This window comes from Xyrauchen texanus, chromosome 29, assembly GCF_025860055.1.
Source record: "Xyrauchen texanus isolate HMW12.3.18 chromosome 29, RBS_HiC_50CHRs, whole genome shotgun sequence".
Taxonomy (NCBI): Eukaryota; Metazoa; Chordata; class Actinopteri; order Cypriniformes; family Catostomidae; genus Xyrauchen; species Xyrauchen texanus.
Genome location: NC_068304.1, coordinates 39129448 through 39155276, shown reverse-complemented (window position 1 = coordinate 39155276; position 25829 = coordinate 39129448). Strand labels below are relative to the sequence as shown.

The 25829-nt window shown below is 40.1% G+C and overlaps 1 protein-coding gene across 1 annotated transcript in view; it reads left to right on the top strand.

Annotated features, from left to right (window-relative positions):
* LOC127622725 (SH3 and multiple ankyrin repeat domains protein 3-like) overlaps nt 1-25829 on the top strand; it is a 236979-nt gene that overhangs the window by 172049 nt on the left and 39101 nt on the right. The window contains 1 exon segment of the mRNA XM_052096777.1: nt 10135-10248. Within this exon segment, the coding sequence (XP_051952737.1) occupies nt 10135-10248 (114 nt within the window).

The window sequence follows — 25829 nt, the reverse complement described above, 5'->3', positions numbered from 1 at the left end:
ACTCAGTCATTAGTTCAGCAGCAAACGATCCCCCAAAATAAAGTGTCCTTGGGACATGCTGTAAAATGGCCACCGTTGAATTCACAGCCAAAAGAGGCCAATGTTCTTCAGTTATCAAAATCTAGAAAATTGTCTTTGAATTGTTCATAATCAAACAATTCCCATTTACTTCATTTTACAAACTTGCACTGTAAATTTACAGGTTATTACTAGTAAACCCCATATTACTTGATTTCTTTCATGGAACAAAAAAGAAGATACGTTAGCCTCAGTCACCATTAACTTTCTTTGTATTGAAAAAAGATGCAGTGAAAGTCAATGGTGACTGAGAGATTCTACCTAACCTCTCCTTTTGTGTCCCTTTAACACATGGCAGCTGTGGCTCAGGTGGTAGAGCGGGTCGGTCACTAATTGCAGGGTTGGCGGTTCGATTCCCGGCCCACATGACTCCACATGTCGAAGTGTCCTTGGGCAAGACACTGAACCCTAAGTTGCTCCCAATGGCAGGCTAGCGCCTTACATAGCAGCTCTGCCATCATTGGTGTATGTGTGTGTGAATGGGTGAATGAGACGCAGTGTAAAGCGCTTTAAATACCACTTAGGTTAAAAAGGCCCTATATAAATGCCGACCATTTGGCAGATGCAAAATGAATGGAAGCAAAGACAGCCATTTTTAAACTCCTCCTAGACCCTCAATGTAAAAACTTATTTGTAGAATTTTGAAATGTCAAATAATTTTGAAGATATATGTGAATCAATGTTTTCGGTTATGCGCAATTTGATTCATTGGCTAATATCTTCTCGACGAAAAGTCAAAATGGGAAAGTCCAAAACCCGGTACGCATTAGGCAGGTGGTTTTAATGTTGCTGCTGATCGTATCAAGTATATGAAGGTAGATTTCAACCGTGTTCTCAGGACAAGGGTGCTCTTCCTGAATGTCAGGTTGGGGCATGTTACATTTTTATGGGGGTAATTTGTCTTAATAAAAGCAACAAGCCAGGAGAAGACTTGTTACTTTGTGTTTTATGAATTTTCCATAATTAATGTGGTTTTAGTCACTCCATGAACTAATACAAATACAGGTGTGTGTGTTTTACAGGCCGGCTATTTCACAGCAGCCTCAAATGTCCTCAGATTTTAGTGCCAGAACTGCCTTTTTTTTATTATAAATAAATAATAAATGAAAAAAGTTAAAAGAAGTTGTTGAACTGAAATATTTTGCCATAATAATATGCCAAAAAAGCTCTCTTGAATTAAATTGGAAGAGAGAGAATCAGCAAACACTTTGTCCTGTCTGTCTGAGCCATTTGCTTGTGTGTGTGTGTGTGTGTGTGTGTGTGTGTGTGTGTGTGTGTGTGTGTGTGTGTGTGTGTGTGCGCGCGCGCGCTTCTGGCATTTTTCTTTCATTAATTTGATGGACAATCAGATGAAAAGCTTTACCCTGAATATCACGATTCTCTGATCATTCCACGGCTCTCCCAGCAGGTGTGTGAGCTCTGACTGTCTGCATGCTGATCAAATGTTAAGACACTAACCGAGGGATATAGCTGCTAGTTTTGTGTCTGTTTGTTTGTGTAAAAGAGGGAATAAAATATATTTTATTTGTGCATCTTTCAGGGAGAACCACATTGATGAAGACGATGATGATGATGATTGAAATGACAGGAACGGCACAATAAAAATTCCTTTGATTTGATTGAGCATAAGTCACTTGATATTACAGCGGCTTCGAGTTTCACTGAGGCTTTTAAAGAGTCATGTTTTAAACGTATTGCTTTTAGTGTTTCCATTAGGAAATGGCTTTTTGATAAATGCTTGAAGCCCTCAAACACACATGCGCAAACACAAACTGGTAATGGGGCTTGAGGGACTGCATGATGACAGCTGCTCAGCACATTGCTTTTTACTTTCATTATTTACAAAACCCTTGCTTCAGATTCACATTTACTCCACAGAACATTCTCAACGACCCCACTTCACATTCAGGGTGGGTGATATGACCAAAATCTTATATCACGACATGAGTCATTGTATATCACGATAACGATATACAGCACTGCTGATAAGGGGGACAACTGGACCTTTTGTCCCGGGCCCAGGCTTGACGGGGGCCTGAACTGGAGGGGGGGGTCCACAGAACCTTTCCATATTTCATATTCTAAAGCATATCTAAACGCGTTCAGCGGGAGACACAGATATAAACACGTAGACAGTGTGCAACCGCTAAAACTGTCCTGGTAGCGCACGTTGATGGGATAACTGTAATGTTCCCTATCAACAAAAGCCGCAAACCTCAATTGTATGTGCTGTAAGCAAACTTTGCATTCAAACAGACCTTGCTTCACATTTACTCCAATTAATAAAGTCTTAATAAAAATTCTTCACATTTTCTCCACTTTGTATTCTCAATGACTTCACATTTACTCCACATTACATCCTCAATGAATTCACTTCACATTTACTCCACATTACATCCTCAATTAATTCACTTCACATTCACATTTACTCCACATTACATCCTCAATGAATTCACTTCACATTTACTCCACATTACATCCTCAATGAATTCACTTCACATTTACTCCACATTACATCCTCAATGAACTCACTTCACATTTACTCCACATTACATCCTCAATGATCTCACTTCACATTTACTCCACATTACATCCTCAATGAACTCACTTCACATTCACATTTACTCCACATTACATCCTCAATGAACTCACTTCACATTCACATTTACTCCACATTACATCCTCAATGAACTCACTTCACATTTACTCCACATTACATCCTCAATGAACTCACTTCACATTCACATTTATTCCACATTACATCCTCAATGAACTCACTTCACATTTACTCCACATTACATCCTCAATGAACTCACTTCACATTCACATTTATTCCACATTACATCCTCAATGAACTCACTTCACATTTACTCCACATTACATCCTCAATGAACTCACTTCACATTTACTCCACATTACATCCTCAATGAACTCACTTCACATTCACATTTACTCCACATTACATCCTCAATGAACTCACTTCACATTCACATTTACTCCACATTACATCCTCAATGAACTCACTTCACATTCACATTTACTCCACATTACATCCTCAATGAACTCACTCCACATTCACATTTACTCCACATTACATCCTCAATGAACTCACTTCACATTTACTCCACATTACATCCTCAATGAACTCACTTCACATTTACTCCACATTACATCCTCAATGAACTCACTTCACATTTACTCCACATTACATCCTCAATGAATTCACTTCACATTTACTCCACATTACATCCTCAATGAACTCACTTCACATTTACTCCACATTACATCCTCAATGAACTCACTTCACATTTACTCCACATTACATCCTCAATGAACTCACTTCACATTCACATTTACTCCACATTACATCCTCAATGAACTCACTTCACATTCACATTTACTCCACATTACATCCTTAATGAACTCACTTCACATTCACATTTACTCCACATTACATCCTCAATGAACTCACTTCACATTCACATTTATTCCACATTACATCCTCAATGAACTCACTTCACATTCACATTTACTCCACATTACATCCTCAATGAACTCACTTCACATTCACATTTACTCCACATTACATCCTCAATGAACTCACTTCACATTTACTCCACATTACATCCTCAATGAACTCACTTCACATTCACATTTATTCCACATTACACCCTCAATGAACTCACTTCACATTCACATTTACTCCACATTACATCCTCAATGAACTCACTTCACATTCACATTTACTCCACATTACATCCTCAATGAACTCACTACACTTCTTGCTCCATGCCTGTAATTACATGAATTTATGAGAATGTTCGTCTTTTTTTGTGGTTGTTGTTTACACTTTGTCAACTTGTCTTGGCATTTTCTACTCCTTTTAGTGAAGATTTTAGTTATTTTTATGAAGCAGTGTCAGACTAGAACAACTACTGTACTATTTAATTCAGGCACAAAGTTTGAGTGGTTCAGGAAACATCAGGCTAAAAACAGAAAAACACTTCACATTCCACTTCCAGTGTACATTGCACATATTGCACATGAATATAATTACAGTAGTAATAGGTTTGTCTAATTGGAGTCTGTTCCACAACTTAATGACTTATTAGTTAGGCTAAATGTTTGGTACATTTATGTAGCACTTAGTTTTGTAATTAAATGTAGCATTGACATTGTGAAACAAAATCAGTGTTTCAAGACAAACCAGATATTTGGAGAAGATGTTTTCATGGAAATGGTTCTAACATAAGCTGGAAGTTTTGCAATTTAGTGTTAGCCATGAAGCGTTTGGTTGCTTTTAATGAAAGTTAAAAGATTAGTTAGCAGTTAGATTCATTAGAGACCTGATTAGATTTGATACACTCGCTCTCTCCCAGAAGGAAAGGCTTATCGAAGTTAAGTGGCCTGGAACTGTAGAGGCGCGGCTAGCACTCTATTTATAGAGCATGTAAGAGAGCACAGAATTGAACCCAGTTGATTAGCATGTGATTGACGTGAATCTTAAGTCAACCGGCAGTTTGTTTATTCGCTCAGATTAAACTTTATTACATGTCAAATTAATAAGATGTTTAACGGATCGGAACATGCACACTTAGTCTCGTATAATTTCTGTCTCACACATGTAATGCAATCCCAGGTGTCTGTGATCATTTCACTGAGAGTGATGAAGGGGGCTTGACATGTTCTTCATAAAGATACTCATGAGTTGTTGCTGTTCTTACCAAAAACACTACAGCTATAACACTATTAAGTGGCATCACTCACTCAAAAAAGTTGCTAAGGAGGTGCCATGGTGCAATGATGGTTAAAGATGGTATTCCTGTGTTACTTTGATGTATAAATATATATAATGTAGATTTACACTCTACAATATCAGGAAGATAAGACCCTTCCTCTCTGTACATGCCACACAACTTCTCGTTCAGTCCCTTGTCATAACTAGACTGGACTACTGTAACGCTCTCATTACAGGCCTTCCTGCATGTGCTATTAGACCTCTCCAAATGATCCAGAATGCAGCAGCACATCTGGTCTTTAATGAACCTAAGAGAGCGCATGTTACACCCCTCCTCGTCTCTCTCCACTGGCTGCCGGTTCATGCACGTATTAAATTCAAGGCCCTGATGCTGGCAGACAAAACAGTCACTGGGTCTGCTCCAGCATACCTAAAAACATTTATGCAGATCTACGTTCACACCAGAAGCCTGCGGTCGGCTAAGGAACGTCGCCTTGTTGTACCAAAACAAAGAGGCACCAAAACACTTTCGCTTTGGATAAAAGCATCTGCCAAATGAATAAATGTAAATGTAAATGTATACCATGCACTGAAAGACTAACACATGTCATACCACTGTATTTAAATGATATATAAAAGTACTTCAAAAATACCATGGTATTACCATGTAAAATGGCATTACTATATCATGCATTTTACTAAACCTGTCAAAGAACATGTCCAGGTCATATTTAATTCCCAAAAATTAAAGAAAAAACAAAAATATATATATACTGTATATTGCACAAATAATATGGATTATGACATATGACATTTTCTCTCCAAAAATCGACCTTTTTCTAAATTGTAAACATTTTCTAAAGATCAAGTGTTATAAAAAGAGGAATGCAAAATAGATTCACAGGGCTGGACTGGTAATCTGACATACCGGGCATTTTCCCGGTGGGCTGACGCACTTTGGGGCCGATTATGAGGGGCGGACTGGCCGAGTACCGAGATAAGCTAAAATGAGCCGCCGCGTTATGCAGAACGGACCACAAACCGGCGGTGCAATATGCAGAAAAAGACAGCGAACACCCCCTAAACATAAACATTATTTATTTTATTATAACGAGAAAATATCATAAAAAATGAAATAATAAGGTGCCAGGAATGTAATAGAAATACAAAGCCTCTTCGATGGTTTGACTCTCTCATCTTATTCTGGTGTGATTCAGCCGGGTCGTGTTATGTCCCCGTGAATGAACACTTTAAACGAACTTTTCTCTCCTACAGTGTGCCTGAGAACAATGGCGTCAGTCTGCTAAATGCTAACAACACATCTCTCATCACAATATCCAGCTATCATTCACATCTGATTTGTGTCAAACACGCTCATTAAACTGTCTGTATTTGTTGAGATCTTATTGTGTAGACTTGAAAAGTTACAAGCCAAGTGAATGCCCAGCTCTCCCTTTCATCCTTTTCAAGACTGAGAGAAGCTTTGAAGCTGATAAGAATAGCACATTGTGATGGTATCTCAACATCCTAGACGCAACAGACACCGACACACATGCGCGCACACACTTGAGGCCCTTCTCGGTAACAACGGTCCTACTGTGGATGGCTTGCCGTGGCAGTGTGCCTGCCGTATGATGGTCAGGGACTGACACTTAGAGCTTGACGAGCGTTTCTCCCACAGTGCCTTTTGTCAGTATGTGAGAAGGCCTGTTTCCAATATGCCAACCGTATCCGGGCACACAGCGGTGTTGGAGAGGACCGCTGGGCCCACTTCTGCTAGTTTGTAAACACACTTGTGCGAGTCTGTTGAGAGCGAGGTTATGTATGCAAACAAACTCAGGACTAAAATGATCACAGTTCATGAAACATTTGGACTACAGGAATAATTCTGGTGTATTTTGAGAGAAGAAACTTGGGAGTTTGCTGTTCGAAAGTCAGAATTCATAAACGTAATAAAGTCAAATAGTTCGAAAAGCTCGCATTTATTGCAATATGATCTTGTTTTTATTTTATTGTGCTTTAGTTTATTGCTTTTCCTGGAATGAATACAGAGGCAGTACACATTTAAAGGGACAGTTCAACCTAAAATGAAATGGCATATATGAAATTAAATTCTTCCATCCAGCTGTACCTCGGGGTCTTGTTCACGAGTGAGGGGACAATGGAGCGGGAGGTTGGCCGGAGAATCGGGGCCGAAAGGCAAAGCTCTCGATCTACCGGTCAATTTCCATTCCTACCCTCACCTATGGTCATGAAGGCTGGGTCATGACTGAAAGAACTAGGTCGCGAGTACAAGCGGCCGAAATGGGCTTCCTCAAAAGGGTGGCGGGCTTCTCCCTTAGAGATAGGGTGAGGAGCTCAGTCATCCGTGAGGAGCTCGGAGTAGAGCCGCTGCTCCTTTGCGTCGAAAGGAGTCAGTTGAGGTGGTTTGGGCATCTGGTAAGGGTGCCCCCTGGCCGCCTCCCTAGGGAGGTGTTTCAGGCACGGCCAGCTGGGAGGAGGCCTCGGGGAAGACCCAGGATTAGGTGGAGAGATTACATCTCCACACTGGCCTGGGAACGCCTCGGGGTCCCCCAGTCAGAGCTGGTTAATGTGGCTCGAGATAGGGAAGTTTGGGGCCCCCTGCTGGAGCAGCTGCCCCCGCGACCCGACTTCGGATAAGCGGTTGAGGATAGATGGATGGATGGATGGATGGGTCCAGCTGTTGTTAAATTTACATGTATATTTTGTTTTTTTCGGTGGAGCACCAACTGAGACTTCTCATCTACCAGTGGTGCTTGATTCAACTTCCCGCGTCTACAACCTGTGCAGATATCAACTGCGCAACTGGGTTGTAGGTTGCCAGGTTGAGGTCACAAATGGGTTGAAATGTGTATGATGTGTGAGTAGGATGCATTTCATACTAGATCTGGCAACTGGACATCCTTGGAATAATATACTGATGTGATTATTCATATAATGAGGTTTGGGCCATACAAATGACAGGAGTTTCCTGGGAGAAATAACTAAACGGGAGGTGGGCGCGAGATGGGAGTAAAATACGGGAGACTCCCGGGAAAAACAGGAGTGTTCACAGGTATGGCATTATGTGCATTGATAACTGTAAGTAGGTCAATTTTTAGCTGACTTCCCGCAGAGGACATGGAGGGGATTTATTTAGTAAAAAATGTATTTATTTATTTACTTAGTGGTTGTGCATTCTCATGCAATTATTTTTTGTTTCCGGAGTGGTGGTGGCGTAGTGGGCTAATGCACATAACTGGTAATCAGAAGGTTGCTGGTTTGATCCCCACAGCCACCACCATTGTGTAACTTTTTTTACTATGTCAGATTATCAGAATATTATAATGCACTTTATAATACTACAAGCTCCATTTACAATTTGTTTTTAAATGACACGTTTGAGTTTAATTCTGACAAACAAAATTGGCATCCATTTGTACATCTGGAAATGTGTGTGTAGCACTGAGATGATAATATTCTCATTGTTGTGCTAAATTATTACTAAAAACTGCTGATTTCCTGCACAGAGTTTAAAATCTGCTGATTAGAAAATGGAGTATAATTGGTTGTATTTAGATGATTGAGTCTTTGTCAGCAGGTGAGTTGTGAGTGTGTGTGTGAGTGTGAGTGTGAGTGTGTGTGTGTGTGTGTGTATGTGTGTGTGTGTGTGTGTGTGTGTGTGTGTGTGTATTTGTGTGGGTGTGTGTGTGTGTTTCTGGATGCGTGTGTATGTTGTGTGTGTGTGTGTGTGTGTGTGTGTGTGTGTGTGTGTGTGTGTGTGTTTGTCTGTGTCTGGATATGTGTGTGGATGTGTGTGTTTGTTTGTGTGAGTGTGTGTTTGTGTGTGTGTGTGTGTGTGTGTGTCTGGATGCGTGTGTATGTTTGTGTGTCTGTGTGTGTGTGTATTTGTGTGGGTGTGTGTGTTTGTCTGTGTCTGGATGTGTGTGTGGATGTGTGTGTGTGTGTGTGTGTGTGTGTGTGTGTGTGTGTGTGTGTGTGTGTGTGTGTGTGTGTGAGCGTGTATTTATCACTTTGTGGGGACCAAATGTCCCCATAAGGATAGTAAAACCCGAAATTTTTGACCTTGTGGGGACATTTTGTCGGTCCCCATGAGGAAAACAGCTTATAAATCATACTAAATGATGTTTTTTGAAAATGTAAAAATGCAGAATATTTTCTGTGAGGTTTAGGGGTAGGGTTAGGTTTAGGGGATAGAATATAAAGTTTGTACAGTATAAAAACCATTATGTCTATGGAAAGTCCCCATAAAACATGGAAACACAACTGTGTGTGTGTGTGTGTGTGTGTGTGTGTGTGTGTGTGTGTGTGTGTGTGTGTGTGTGTGTGTGTGTGTGTGTGGATGAGGACGGGTCGATTGAGGGTTAGAACTCCTCTTAGCGATCATCAATTGGCCTTGTAGACTGAGAATCGTCACTTTCATCATGGATTACACTACAGTGTGTTTGAAACAAGACAGAATTCACAGAAATTGTGTGTTTTGTATGTTATGGACACTATGCATATTAAAAATTGGGTTTCCACCTGGTTAAACATGTACTCTTTATAATAAACCCACTGTGTGTTTCAGTATGCCGATGGACAATACACTGCAATGTTCATCCTTGCTCACTGATTCCATTCATGGAGTGAAACAAAATTGCCCACCAGCCCTTTTTTACACAGCTAGTGCTTTCGATAAACACACACACACACACACACACACACACACACACACACACACACACGGATACACTGCTTTTAAACTGGTTTCCCAGCAACTACAATGCCGAAGGATTCGAGGCATGTTTCCTGTTGAGCAGAATGTTCTGTACTAACTAGTGACTCAAATTCCAGCGGTCATTCAACTCACGTCACTGAAAATGTCTCCTACCTGTAATCCTTTTTCAAATAATTTACAAAAGGAAAAAACAGTTGAATGCTGCATACACATTTAGACACAGAGGCTTGGTTGAGTTTTATAGAGCCGGATCTCAGTCAGTCAGTCAATTCTGGGACTGTGGTGACATTAATAATAGGCGATTCATCATTGCGGCAGTTCTGAGGTGAAACATCCACTATGTGGCACCAAAGATGAGTCTTTTTAAGGTTAAAACCGTCCACCCTACCCTAAACCTTAAACCCAAACCCAACCGATAGTGTCAGAAAACACAAATGTGAGATGAAAAACACAACCAAGTCATTTTCTGGTGCTTCTGTGACACTTTCTGCTCATTTGTCATGTGTTTATTTGATGAGGAATCTCTCTCTCTCTCTCTCTCTCTCTCTCTCTCTCTCTCTCTCTCTATGTCTCTCAGTGTTGAGTATAGGTGAAGGGGGCTTCTGGGAGGGCACGGTGAAAGGGAGAACTGGCTGGTTTCCTGCAGACTGTGTGGAGGAGGTACAGATGAGACAGTTTGATCCTCGGCTGGGTAAGAAGTCTCACACACACACACACACACACACACACACACACACACACACACATATGCTTACACACACACACACACACACATATGCTTACACACACACACACACACACACACACACACACACACACACATATGCTTACACACACACACACACACACATATGTTGTGTTTCCATGTTTTATGGGGACTTTCCATAGACATAATGGTTTTTATACTGTACAAACTTTATATTCTATCCCCTAAACCTAACCCAATCCCTAAACCTAACCCTCACAGAAAACTTTCTGCATTTTTACATTTTCAAAAAACATCATTTAGTGTGATTTATAAGCTGTTTTCCTCATGGGGACCGACAAAATGTCCCCACAAGGTCAAAAATTTCGGGTTTTACTATCCTTATGGGGACATTTGGTCCCCACAAAGTGATAAATACACGCTCACACACACACATATGCTTACACACACACACACACACACACATTATATTTTGCATATAGAAAATGAAACCTGTTTTTAGGGTCGTTTTTATACTGTGATATTATTTACATGACAGTTACGCACATTTTACCCATCAATGAAAATGTTACCCATTGCACAACAGCATCTTTTTTACTGTAATACAATAAAAAAAACTGCAACTTTTATTTTTTTCCTCCCCTTTTCTCCCCAATGTGGAATGCCCAATTCCCAATGCGCTCTAAGTGTTTTTGGTGGCGTAGTGACTCCGCATCTGAGACCGTCAATGCGCGCATCTTATCACGTGGCTGTTGACTGCGTTACCGTGGAGACCTAGCGTGTGTGGAGGCTTCACGCTATTCTCCGCGGCATCCACGCACAACTCACCACACGCCCCACCGAGAGCGAGAACCACAATATAGTGACCACGAGGAGGTTACCCCATGTGACTCTACCCTCCCTAGCAACCGGGCCAATTTGGTTGCTAAGGAGACCTGGCTGGAGTCACTCAGCACATCCTGAATTCAAACTCGTGACTCCAGGGGTGATAGTCAGCGTCAATACTCGCTGAGATACCCAGGCCCCAAAAAACTGTAACGTTAAAGAGAATCATCCTTGAAAACAACGAGAATGTTAAAATTGTAACGTTCGGAAGCATTATGAGAATTTGGGGTTAAAATATACTTGCAGTAAGTGTCCTGAAAATGATGTCAAAATTCCAAAGATCGCAATAGTTCTTATTTTCATTGTGTGAAATTACATTTTTTATTTAATTAAATTTTTAAACCACATTTAAACCTCTTCACTTATGTCTAATGTCTTATCAGAGACAGCGTAAGAGGGATGAGACCACTCAAGAAGAATTAAGAGAGCATTTTTATTTTTTCTAATCGTGTTTTAGTGTGAAAAAGGATTAAGAGCCCAAAAGCAACCGTACACTCCCATGAAGCATTGTGAATAATATAGTCTCCCTATACTCTCAAACGTCATATATATGTGTATATACTGTATCTCAATATGTTGCACGAAACTTCAAATATATTGTTTTTATACCTATTATATAACCAATGGCTATAAATAAATAGTTTTTAATTGTTCTATTGAATTTTGATTCGATTAGATTCTTCGCAATGCTTCATGGTCGCTCTCTCTCTCTCTCTCTCTCTCTCTCTCTCTCTCTCTCTCACACAAATGCTGTTTTTAGAGGTGTTTATCATGTTTAGGGCTCTGTATTGAGATCAGGGATGCAGGGAAGTGTCTGTGCTAAACATCCCATTTAAATGCATTGTGAGAGTGTGAGAAAGAGAGATGAGAAATTCAAACTCTTCTTTTCTGATGACAAGCATGGCATGTGTCCTATAATTCAAACACACACTCACATACACACACACATAGGAAACAGGTGTGTATTGCCTGCATCCTTTGAGGGCTTTCTAGTAATGAAAGATCTCATGATGTGTAGATGTGTCTTAATGTATGAGCGTTGGGGTGTTTCCTCATCAGCAGTTACAAAGAGAAATAAATATATATGTATTTTTTTTTCAACTGGTTTTGCTTCAGACTCCAAATGTACATCGTGGCAACCCAACACAAGTCAACACAAAACGACCTTAAAATCTATCATTAAACTTTATTACTGTATTTATAAATAAATATACTGTACATCAATACATGGGGCAATGTCATGATCATTTTTTATTGAAATATTATTATATATTATATATCTTTAAAAAAAATAAAAAATAAGCATTAAAACTTTGTTTTAAAATATTATTAATATTTGAAAAAGTCAGGTAACCATACTGTTGTCATGTCATAAGAAAACACTAAAACAGAGAGGACCCCTTTAGGCCCACATGACTGTGAGAATAAAATAAATAAATATATAAATAAATAAATCTGATATTTTGACGTTTTTATGAAAAGGCACATTTTGTTCAGGTCAAATGGAGTAACCATAAGAAAACATCTTGATATTCGGGACTCAAAAATCCATGATATTTAAAAAAAAATATATATATATATATATATATAAATATTTTTGTCACCTTGAAAAATATATTAGAATTTATTTTGTTTAATTTAATTATTAAGTTGCATACACTCACATGTATTCAATGTGCAAGGAAAGTATTTCAATATGTTTTACTTGATGGTTACACCACTTGACATTTTCTTAATTATTTATATATCACCTTTTTGCCCAATTGCCACTACTTAGTAGATCCTCCTGGTGGCGCCGTCACTCACCTCAATCCGTGTGGCGGAGGAGAAGTCTCAGTTGCCGGCGCTTCTGAGAACGTCAATCCGCGCATCTTATCACGTGACTCTTTGTGCATGACACCGCGGAGACTCACAGCATGTGGAGGCTCATGCTACTCTCCACGATCCACACACAACTCACCACACGCCCCATTGAGAGAACCACTAATCACCACCACGAGGAGGTTACCCCATGTGACTCTACCCTCCCTAGCAACCTGGACAATTTGGTTGCTTAGGAGACCTGGCTGGAGTCACTCAGCACACCTCCTTTTTATTTTTAAAGAAAATTGCATAAATGTTAATTATAATGGACACAAAGTTCACATTTCTGCAAACCTGACATGTCTTGAACTAGATTTAAAAAAAATGTTTATCTTTTTATCACATATTAAAAATGTACGGTATTTCTCTGTGACCCACTTTATTACATATATCGTTAACAGTAATTTCATTAATATTACCAATAAACCCTAAACAGGCTTGTGTTTGTAGTTCGAGTGTCTCATGTCTAAATGTCATGTTGGGAATCAATAATTCACACAAAATGCACATGTAGTCCGCACACACCATGTTCATGTATTTAACATAATCTGGTTTGTATTTTTCATTTGACCTGCATATTTTTGAGGAAGAGGGCATTCATCGTGTTTTGGCATCTACTTAATTTGACTAACTTTATTGTGCTATCCTAACAATGCATCATTATATGGTTATTTGCAGGTGGATTATTTCCATTTAAAATTGTTCATCCCTTCTGTCTGTTGCAACCCAATTTTGAGAAGTGCTGTCTAGTTTTCACCACCTTGAAATATGTATAAATGCACAGATAAAGATTGGCAAGGTGGACGAGGGATTTTGTTCACGTCTTTATGTCGGTGACTAAAGCCATTTGGTTGAATGGTGCTGGCAATCATATGCTTTGACTGAAAGATATATGTTGAGTTTATACAGTATGTTGAGTTTACTCGCTTATGTGTGTCAGGTTTTGATGTGCGCGGTGTGTATGATGATCACAATCATTCAAGCGGCTTATTTCACAAATAGAAAAGTGATTGGGTTTGAGTTTTCCACAGATAAGCATGTTATCTGCTGATCATAATATGATCAAGACTAGCAGTTTAATGAATTTATGTCCTATTCTTAAATGCTTGAAATTACTTTTTATTATTATTAACATATGTGTGTAGCATCAGCATTCGTTTTGCTTCAGAACGCAGACATACACTCATAAAAACACTTGCAACCATTGCATTTGCAATACAATTGATAACATTTCTTCCTGCCTCTAAGGGAAGAATCTAACCACCTGTTTTATAGGACTCATATGCACATAACTCATGTAAACTTGGCAAATGCACTCACATTTTACCTTGATTAATAGGCACACTAATTTCACACTATTCCTTAAAACATTCCGTAAAGAATTGAAACATTTTGGAGGAAAAATGAAAGTTGAGTCACTACTGAGAGGGCTGTCAAACTGTGGCATAGTGAAATAAAAATCTAACTTCATCTTTGCACTTCAGGAGCCTTTGTATCCACAAACCTCTGCTGTCAGTGTAAGATAAGCTCTGATAAGATCTGCAGATACAGAAGACACTGAGATAAGGTACTGAGATAAGTATTAGATAAGTACACCAAAAGATGTTCCATAAAGATCAGTCATTTGCATGAAATAGGTTTCCTTTAGGAATAACGATTCATTGTTAATAAAGATGTGTCTGAGTATGGCTTTGTTCAGGCTGGCAGCAGAAATCAGATTTTGTGGCATATCCGAATCAAATCCGATATGGTTTTGTATGAGGTTTGTAATCCGATTCAAATCTAATATTTGGAAATGCGTTTAGAGACAAATAAACTAAACAATGAACGATGTTATCAAACTTTTTCCTAAGTTTAAATTGAAACCTGAACCTAAAGTCTAGCCATTAATTGTAACCTCTTACCCAAACCCTAAAACCATGTATTTAATTGGAAAGTAGCTGTGTAAGTGGATGGATTTACATTTGCATTTATGCATTTGGCAGACACTTTTATCCAAAGCAACTTACAGTACAATTATTACAGGGACAATCCCCCTTACTCAAGGACACAATGGTGGTGGCCGTGGGGTTAGAACCTGTGACCTTCTGATTAACAGCCCTGTGCTTTAGCCACTACACCACCACTCCTTGGATGGATGGAATGGTGGGTGGGTGGCTGGATGGATGTACGGACAGGTGGGTGGTTGGGTGGGTGGGTGGGTGGATGGATGGATGGATGGATGTACGTGGGCGGGTGGATGGATAGATAGATGGATGGATGGGTGGGTGGGTGGATGGATAGATGGATGGATGGGAGGGTGGGTGGATGGACTGATGGATGGGTGGACGGATGGGTGTATGGATGGATGGGTGGGTGGATGGACTGATGAATGGGTGGATGGACTGATGGATGGGTTGACGGATGGGTGGATGGCTGGATGGATGGAGGGATGGATGAACAGATGGGTGGATGGATGGGGGGACGGACGGACGGATGGGTGAATGGGTAGGTGGGTGGGTGGATGGATTGATGGATGGATGGGTAGGTGGGTGGATGGATGGATGGAGTCCAGAATTGAGTTCAGTGTGAGCAAAGCTATGATTTCAGCACCAGCTCTGCTGGACAGATCCCTGTTTTCAGCACTGGCTTCAGTGGACAGCTCCAGCACATCTGTAGAACTCCTAGAAATGTAGACCAGTCCAGAATTTAGGGGTTCTTTCAACAACTATTCACTGTACATGAATAGGAGGGGGAGGGGAGGGGGGGAGGGGGTTTGGGTGGTTTACAAGGACATTTTTTTTTGGTTACAAACTGATAAGTACAAGGGTATTATGCTATAAATGTGCTATAAATGATGCCATAATTCAAATCCCTTAAAAATAGACTAAACTGTGTTTTATTGAAAATGAAAAAAAATGCAGAAAGTTTTTTGAACTTCAGAGGATGAACTGATGCCAACTCCAACCATAAGACATGGGATACTTCATATGCCATTGCCTGAACATTGGATTTAGGTTGGACCCCACCGAACCTCACCGAAAGATTATTTTTCTCCATTAATCAACATCTTATGGAGTTTTGTGTTCCTTGCCACAGTCGCTTTCAGCTGCTCACTGGGGTTATTAATACAATTACTATTTAATTACTTATTTTTAAACACTATTAACAAATGTATTTTATCTAATTACACAATAATGATTCATCGACATTATAGACATTATATACTTTTTGTAAGGGTTAGTGTTAGGGGTTGTGTTCGGATAGGGGTTGTGTTAGGTTTAGGGGATAGAATCTATATTTTGTGCAGTATAAAAATAATTATTTCTATGGTGAGTCCTCGTAATGATAGCCACACCAACCATGACTACATCTGCTCACTCTAATCTGTAGTATCTCTCTAGTAGCTCTGAAGCTGTTACCATTAGGAGGTCTGTAATAGGATTGCATAATGTTCTTGATATGGGAAAGAAAGCATTAGTGTGTGTCTATTACTATGTGTCATGGTCCGAGCGCACACTTGTCAACAGCTATCAGTCAATTAAACAGTGTGCGAAGACAGACCAGTCATCTGTCCATCTCTATCAAGACCACGGGTGAAAATTAACATGTGTGTGTGTGTGTGTGTGTGTGTGTGTGTGTGTGTGTGTGTGTGTGTGTGTGTGTGTGTTTGAGTGTAAGCATTTATCCAGCAATAGCAGATGAAAGCTCTTTGACAGCAGAGGCAATATGTTTCGCCTCACTGAAGCGAGGAAGACAGGCCTGTGTACAATTAACTTACCAAACAAATCCTTTTATGTGCTCCGAGTGTGTGTTGCGTGTGCATGTGTGTAAGTGAGTATGAATGAGCATGTATGCATGTGTGTTTAAAAGTGCATGTCCACTAATGTTTATGATTGTAAACTTGGAACCATTTTTTCACATCTTAGTTTGTGTGTATATGTCTGTGTGTGAGTGTGTGTGTGTGTGTGTGTGTGTGTGTGTGTGTGTGTGTGTGTGTGTGTGTGTGTGTGTTCACATCGTTTACTGAAGTCATTCCAGTCACGCATGTCAAATGTTGAAACCCAAGGAATGTTCTTGGAGATTGCTCTTAGAACTACTGCAGTGTCGTGACTCGAGTTACATCAATCTCATTCTTCTGAGTTCTTTCCTCCCGTCTATCTCTCTCTCATTCCTTCTCTTGCTTCTTTCCGTCTTTGCAGCCATTAATATTTCTAGTAATCTCTCTAATTAGGTTGGGTATGTTTAGGTTTAGAGGATTGTACAATTTACTAGAATCAAGTGTGGACTTGTTTAGTGTTTACCTTTATTTAATAAGGCATTTAACTAGGGACTTATTTGACCTTTATCTAATTATCTAAACCTTTTTGTAACTTGAAGTTGTGTAACTAAGAATGGCATTTAACTAGGGATTATTTTATTGACATTTTATTATTACTTATTATTTTGAAAAGAATAGAACAGAACACTAGACCTTGCAAATAACTTTATTATTAAACCTTTATTTAACAGCTGCTGTACAGTACAGTAAAAACATTATATGTTTACCTTTATTTAACTTGTCATATAACACAAATTTTATTTGACCATTATTTTAATTGAATAGAGTAGAATAGAGTAGAATAGAATAGAAGAGCTTATACTAGGCATATATTGAACCTGCATTTAACTAAGAATTTAACTTTTCATTTATTAATATCATTTATTTAACTAAACTTTTATTTAGCTTGTGTAGAATTAACTAGACTAGACTAAAATTTTGTGTTAACATGTTAACTGTTCACCTTTATTTAACAAGTCGTTTGATTAGGGGTTAATCTGACCTTTATTTAGATAGAATAGAATAGAATATGCACTTATTAAATGCAATTTAATTTGGCATTTATATAACTAAACCTTCATTTAATTTGTATAGAATTAACTAGATTAAACTAAACATGAGTAAAATATTATAATTGCACACTTTAAGTGTTTACCTTTATTTAACAGGACATTTAACTAAGTGTTTATTTGACCTATATTTAATTAGAATAGAAAAGAATAGAATAATAGAATATATTAAAATAAAATCAAGCAGAATATCCTATAGTAGGCGCTTCTTAAACCTGCTTTTAACTTGGCATTTGGTCTCAAATAAATTAGAATTGACCTCTTTGATAGAATAGAATAGAATGGAATGAATGGAATAGAATGGAATAGAATGGAATAGAATAGAATTGAATGGAATAGAATAGAATTGAATGGAATAGAATTGAATGGAATGGAATAGAATGGAATAGAATAGAATGGAATGGAATAGAATGGAATAGAATAGAATGGAATGGAATAGAATGGAATTGAATGGAATAGAATGGAATTGAATGGAATAGAATAGAATTGAATGGAATGGAATAGAATGGAATAGAATAGAATAGAATTCTTTATGTTAGGCACTTACAGTATTTAATCTGGTGTTTAACATTTATTTAACATTAATCTAAGCCTTTATAAAACTTGTGTAGGATTGAATATTCTAGAATAGAGTACAATCTTTTAAATGTAGACCCTAATGTATTAGTGGACTGTACTTAACTGCACATCTGGAGTCATTACAGTCCTTTGTAGCTTCTATCATACGGAATACCCACACAATATTTAATATGCAGTTGTGCTGGTGCGGATTGCATTTAAACACACAGGAGTTTCCATCAGTGGTGTACTGCAGTGTGACGGGCGCTCCATGAGGCATGTCTAGAATCAGTAAATACCTCCAGAGCTCACATAGACCTGCATACATCTCTGTCTGTCTCTCACTCCTCCACTCTGCCCCTGCCTCAGTCGATGAGTCATCCTTCTGTGAATCACCCAAATAGTTTTGTTCTTATTTATAGTTTCATTTATGGGTTGGGGTGCAGAAACTCCCTCTCTGATGTTTGATGTTGTTTTGGAAGACTCTCAAGATCCCACTCTGTCTGGCTGTCTCTCTCTCTCTCTTTCTCTCTCTTATGTTCACGGCACTCTCTCTCTCTCTTTACCATTAATTTAAGTTTCTTTGCATGAATGATTAGTGCTGGTTTGCTAAGGCAAGTCACTATTGCTCATGCTGAAGCCCCATTCACACCGCCAGTGACACGCAGCGACAAAGAGACATGATGTCATTCATTTTCAATAGGAACACAGCGACTTCTGGTGACACGACGGACCATCGGTGACTAGATGTGGGCGTCGCAAGCGACACGACAAAGCTACGAATTTTAACTTTATGCAAATGATGAGCGACTCTCCGCAGCAACTGCCAGTGGGAGTGTAGATGGAGAAGTTTTAAGAAGTTTAAGCAATTTTACTGTTCATTAGGCATATCATTTGTCTGAAACTACATACAGTACATGGATATATATATATATGGTTTTAAATGATGCGTGTTAAACAGAGTCAGCGAGTAAGTTTAATTCATACATTGTGTAACACTTTACTAAATTCGAATTACACTTTTAAGAAGATGAAAAAAGGCCTTGTCCACACTTATACGTTTTCGTTTGAAAACGCATCTTTTTCTCTCCGTTTTGGCCTTCCGTCCACACCGAGACGGCGTTTTAGTCCGCGAAAACAGCGCTTTGAAAACACACTCTAAAGTGGATAAATTTGAAAAAGCCGTTTTCACGTTGTAGTGCGGACTGTGAAAACGGACATATCTGAAATGATGATGTATTTGTTGTCATGTGACGCAGTCATGTGATCTATCCAACCAAAACAATCAAGATGGCGGTCCGTGTTATAGCGGCGCGGTTGTACTTGATGCTAACTTTGATAGCGTTGTTAACAAATAAATGTCACTTTGTACAACCATCACATTGCGTTCCTTAAAATGTTTACTTAAAATGTTTACTTGGAATTGTTGTCCGGCGACGGAGCACGAGGACAATTGCGTTTGACCGTACATGCGGCGGGGATTTTCCGCATGCGCGGTGACACGATTTAAGCGTTTTCAGACGTTTCAGTGTGGACGAGCAACGTTTGAAAATGTTAGTGTGGACGGAGAGCGTTTTGAAACGAAAACCAGATTAATGCAGACGTCACCAAAATAATGAAGTGGTAAAAAAAAATCATACAAAGACATCTCCTCAAATCCAAATATTTACAAACTCTGTGACATAAATAACAAGACTAATTTCCATTATATATTTCATTACATAATAATGTAATATAAGGACAGTTTAATTTAGTTCATAGCTCACATATTTCTAGACCCTTACATATAATGGTGTGAGAATGCGGGCACTTTAACGGTTCCCGTCTAAATTCATCAGTACCAAATATCCTACACTCCAATAATACGTGTTTACTTAATTCTGATTGGTTTAAATGTCATTGCTAAGCAAAAAGTCTGGATTTGTGATTAAAATATCATCCATCCATCCATCCATCCATCTTCAACCGCTTATGCAAAGTCGGGTCACGGGGGCAGCAGCTCCAGCAGGTGGCCCCCAAACTTCCCTATCCCGAGCCACATTAACCAGCTCTGACTGGGGGACCCCGAGGTGTTCCCAGGCCAGTGTGGAGATGTAACCTCTCCACCTAATCCTGGGTCTTCCCCGAGGCCTCCTCCCAGCTGGACATGCCTGAAACACCTCCCTAGGGAGGCAGCCAGGGGGCATCTTTACCAGATGCCCAAACCACCTCAACTGACTCCTTTCGACGCAAAGGAGCAGCGGCTCTACTCCGAGCTCCTCACGGATGACTGAGCTCCTCACCCTATCTCTAAGGGAGAAGCCCGCCACCCTTCTGAGGAAGCCCATTTTGGCCGCTTGTACTCGCGACCTAGTTCTTTCAGTCATGACCCAGCCTTCATGACCATAGGTGAGGGTAGGAACGAAAATTGACAGGTAGATCGAGAGCTTTGCCTTCCGGCTCCGCTCTCTTTTCGTGACAACGGTGCGATAGAGCGAGTGCAATACCGCCCCGCTGCCCCGATTCTCCAGCTCCATTGTCCCCTCACTCGTGAACAAGACCCCGAGGTACTTGAACTCCTTCACTTGGGGCAATACCTCCTTCCCTACCCAGAGTACACACTCCATCAGTTTCCTGCTGAGAACCATTAAAATATCAGTATTCCATAAAAGTTTTTAATGGTTCTAGTTCCTCAAATTCACTGAGTCACATGCAATCATTTCCAGTCATAGTTACAAAATGTCTTAATGATACAAAATGATAAAATCTCTATTAAAAAGTCTCTACAAAGTCATATCTGATAATTGCGAATGACTAGAAATGAATAGAAAAGTAATTGCTCAAAAGGCGTGGGAAGCTTTTGACATTTGATAGAGTACCACGATAGTAACATCTGATGCCATCATTGAACCTTGAATTCTAGAAAGAGAGAGAGAGAAACAAAAAAAGAGTCTCTTAATCTTACAACACACTGTATGTTGAGGTATGTTAAGAATTACAGGTTGATTGATCGTCCGCTGTGTCAGTGGTATTGATTAGCATGTCCGTTGCTTATCTCAGCTGAATACTTTGAGAATAGATATGTTTGTTTTATGCACACATTTGCGTTACTTACTTACCATTTGAATGAGGACATACTATAGACAACTGCATCCTTAGAACACATATACAGATCAAATGCATACCTTGTATGCATTGTTAGTCACTTTGGTTGATACCTGCCATATTACGGTATATGTAAATGTATAAAGTGCAAGATTGAGAAATCAGTGAGTGAGAAGGAAGTTAGTGAGATAATGGCAGGGACATATTCCATTAAGTAAGCTTTAATGTTATTAATTTCTTTTCTGCCAGTTGAATGGGATTTCATTGTACTGTGGGTTTTTTTGCAAACGTCTAAGAGATAGTTGCCATGGGAAAGGCACGGTAGCGTGAATATATATGCATATGTGTGCTTTTAACCTTGCCTTATCCTTATTCAGTGCTCGAACTGAGGAAGGGCTCAGTTGAGGGAGGGGAGAGTATTTTTATTCTTATAGAGATAATAATGACAAGTACGATTTAATAAAAATGTAAATGTCGCCGATAAGGGGGGGACAACTGGAATTTTGTCCCGGGTCTGAGCTTGAAGGGGGCCCAGACTGAAGGGGACCCACAGAAAGGCTGTTCCATATTGTCAGAGTGCATCTAAACGCGTTGAGCGGGAGACGCGATTATAAACATGGAGATGGTACACAATAGCGAAAGCCATCGGGGTAGCGCATGCTGTCTCCAATCAACCGCCCTGGAAAACTGACTGAAGGGGTCCAGCTGAATACGTTTTGTATCCAGGCCCAATCATTTCTAACTGCAGCCCTGCCCCTACATCACAAGACCGCTACTCATCAAACCCCAACAACTTCGAGTTGTGGGGACCCCCAATAAGACACAGTTCGATCACTGTCTGTGGCAGGGCGGGGCCGGGTGGTGATTCCACACACCCGGTTGCTTATCAGGCTAATCAAGCCTCAGAAAGGGATAAAGGTCCGACTGCGGATGATGGTGCGGGAGAGAGAGCTCATTTACGGGCATGTCCATCATGTGTGTGTTTGAGTCTTTTGTTTAAGTTTCTCATTAAACAATTATTTATATTGTCAAGCCGGTTCTCGGATACACCGTCGCATGGTCCTCGATTACTCCTCCAGCCTCTCAGGCGGACGACAGCCGCTCCTCCCCGGGCGGACTGGGGACAGAATGCCCCTCCGTGTTCCCGACAACTCGTGGGGACACTCCTCCGCCCCTGGCAGCGGCCCTATTGCTCCAGGCGGTCGGGGAGTCACTTCCCTCCTCCCCTCGCGGACGGCGGTCTTCTTTCGACCCCTCTGTGTTTCTGGAGGAGGGCAGGGCTCTCCTCCGCCCCTGGCAGCGGCTCCATCGCTCCAGGCGGTCGGGGAGTCCAGCCCCCACTCGCCTTGTGGACGGTGACTGTTCACCGCATCCGGGTGGTCGGGCTACTCCATCCCCCGGCGGATGGCAGCGGCGCTCCCACAGGTGGACAGCAGTGTCGAGGACGGGCGACGGGCATCCCTCCTCCTTCCCGGATTTCGGCACCAGTGTAAAGGGATTTAGATAGGAAAGGAGGAGGCGAGAACCGGCTTGACAATATAAATAATAGTTTAATGACAAACTTAAACAAAAGACACAAACACACGATGGACATGCCCGTAAACGATCTCTCTCTCACGCACCATCTTCCGCAGTCGGCCATTTATCCCTCTCAGAGGCTTGATTAGCCTGATAAGTGACCGGGTGTGTGGAATCACCACCTGGCCCCACCCTCCACCCTGCCACACAGTCCTTATTAAATTAAATGTTAATAACAGAGCCAACTAGATTTATACATTTTTCTAAGGAGTACTGATGCAAGGGTGCACATTGCTATGCGGTGGCTAGGGTGTACTGGGTGGTTGCTAGGTTGTCGTTTACTCGCCTCAAAATAGTCCACACCCAAGTCTCTATGGTTTTCTTGTCCCTAGATGTAGCTCAGGTCCTTCCTCCAATGTCTCCAAGGGATATTTTCCACTCATTTTATGGTTCGCCAGGCAAAAATTGTATGTCTGTTTGCTTTGAAAAGTAAGAGCACACCTCTCTTTGACAATAAGCACAATTTGGGGTATCATTCATGTCTGTAGCATAAACGATGTGGGATGTGTTGCATTTACTTTTTTTTAATACTTGGTTCTAGGGGTTTGTTTAAATAGTATGGTGCTACTTTCCTTAGCAAACACCATTAATGAGTGCTTTACACTTTGCATGCCTATATAAAATCACAACCTGATCTGACCTGCGTTTTAAAAGACGGGTTTGAATGTTTTTGACAGTTTTGGCTCATGTCCGTCTGTGCATCGGCCGAACTGGAGAAGGTGAGAGTGTGGAAAGTAATGAAGGAGCTGTAATCTGCTGTAATGTGGTTTTGAGAGTTTAGAGATCATTCCCATGGTGCTCTGTGCTGCTGTTGTCAATTGTGTATTATTGTCTTGCCATGCCTCCTAAGTTACCATGACAATGCATTGAGATCACAGTCCTGGTTTTCAGTGAGGTTACACGATCCCAAAACTCTCCCGTACACACATACTCACATTGTCTTGTGTAGACACATTTATACAGTACTGATAACATCATTTAAAGAGATTAAAACATGAAGCTGCATTCACAACATAATAAACTTACTTAATATGACACTTTTCCAAGTAAAACGGAGTATTCGGTGGGTAATAATGTGGAATGAGACTCCTTGGGAGTTGATTTGGATTATGAAAAATGGGCTTCATAATTGTTTTTGATTCATATTACTGTATATTTCCAGCCCATGCAACCTTCGTTACAATTTAAAATTATATATTCAGATAGTGTTGGCACGGTACCAAACTTTCAGTAGTCTTGTACCTCCAATTTGCAAATGCAATTTTGTATTTTTGTGATTCACCTCAGTGCTGGTTGGTTTGGTTCATGGCCAAGAACACATTATGAAGGATTTTTATGAAATCCCTATAGATAAAATGGATGGGAAAATCAACTCTGGAACCAAGATGGGAAGATTATTCAAAATGCTGTTGCTAACTTGGCAAGTGTCGGTTTGGTGAGCTCTCAGCAGTCGAAAGACTCAAGCATGAGACTCAAATCAAACTCAAACTCACAGAGAAATCTGGGATAGCAGAATAGCAGAAGGGCGTGGCAAGATGTGGAACGAATTGTCTGTTTATATACCCGAATGATTATGTTTGGGAATTGTACAGTATGAATATTCTCCCACTGCAGTCTTATGGGAAGTCTTATGGGAACTTATATAGAAGGTAACACCCCAGCAACGAAAGGCTCACAAGAGTCTCATTCACTGTTACAAAGGTAAGGTTTAGGATTAGGTTTAGTGGTAGCGTTAAGGGGTAAGTATAGGGTTTCTGTAGGACTCCAAATTAACTAAATAAACAGTGTGTGAATGTCGCATGTGGCTCTCGCAAGACTTTACGTTCCCTCAGGATTATGTTTTATATTTATATGTATATGGATGTATATATATATATATATTTGGGTCAACCTATGTTGTTTTTAAATGTGCTCTTTATATAAAGGTTGACTTGACAGTCATACCTCAAATGCTAATTTTGAACTGGGTTTTTTTATGCATGTTGCTAATTGCTAATTAAAGGTATAGTTAGTTTACTCATTTACTCACCCTAAAGATATCCCAGGTGTGTCTGACTTTCTTTCTTCTGCTGAACACATGTAAAGAAAAATAGAAAAATATCTCAGCTCAGCAGGTCTTTAAAATGCAAGTTTATGGTGATCAGACTTTTGAAGCTCCAAGAATCACAGACAGGCAGCATAAACGTCATCCATACGACTCCAGTGGTTAAATTAATGTCTTCTAAAGCGACACGATTACTTTTGGTGTGAAAAAAGATCAATTACCACTCATCTATAAAGTATGAAAAATGGGCAGCTCGCTGTGAGAGAGTCAGACAATTGCACGGACCCCTACCGAAATTCTGAACCATTTAAAAGTGGGTCGACTCCATGCAGGGCAGCCAAAGGCCGTGGCGAGACAAAGAGATGTCTGGGGGGAGAAGAAAAAGAGATTAAATAAAGAGATTAAATTAAGGAGTTGAGGAAGGAAGGAGAGAGCGCAAGAAGAAAGAGGTGATGCAGGAATCACATCGGTGGCTATTCTAGGTTTGAAGATTCTGATCAAGCGTGGAATGAGACCTGAAACCCAATTGATCTGACCCATTTACTGTTTACCCATGTGTGCAAGAGAGAGACAACTAAGACAGAGCAGTTGTGTTTTAGTAAAGATACTGTGGCCTTAAAACATTTTTGGACGTATTGCATATTAATAAACTACGATTTACGATTTATGATTTATATATATATAT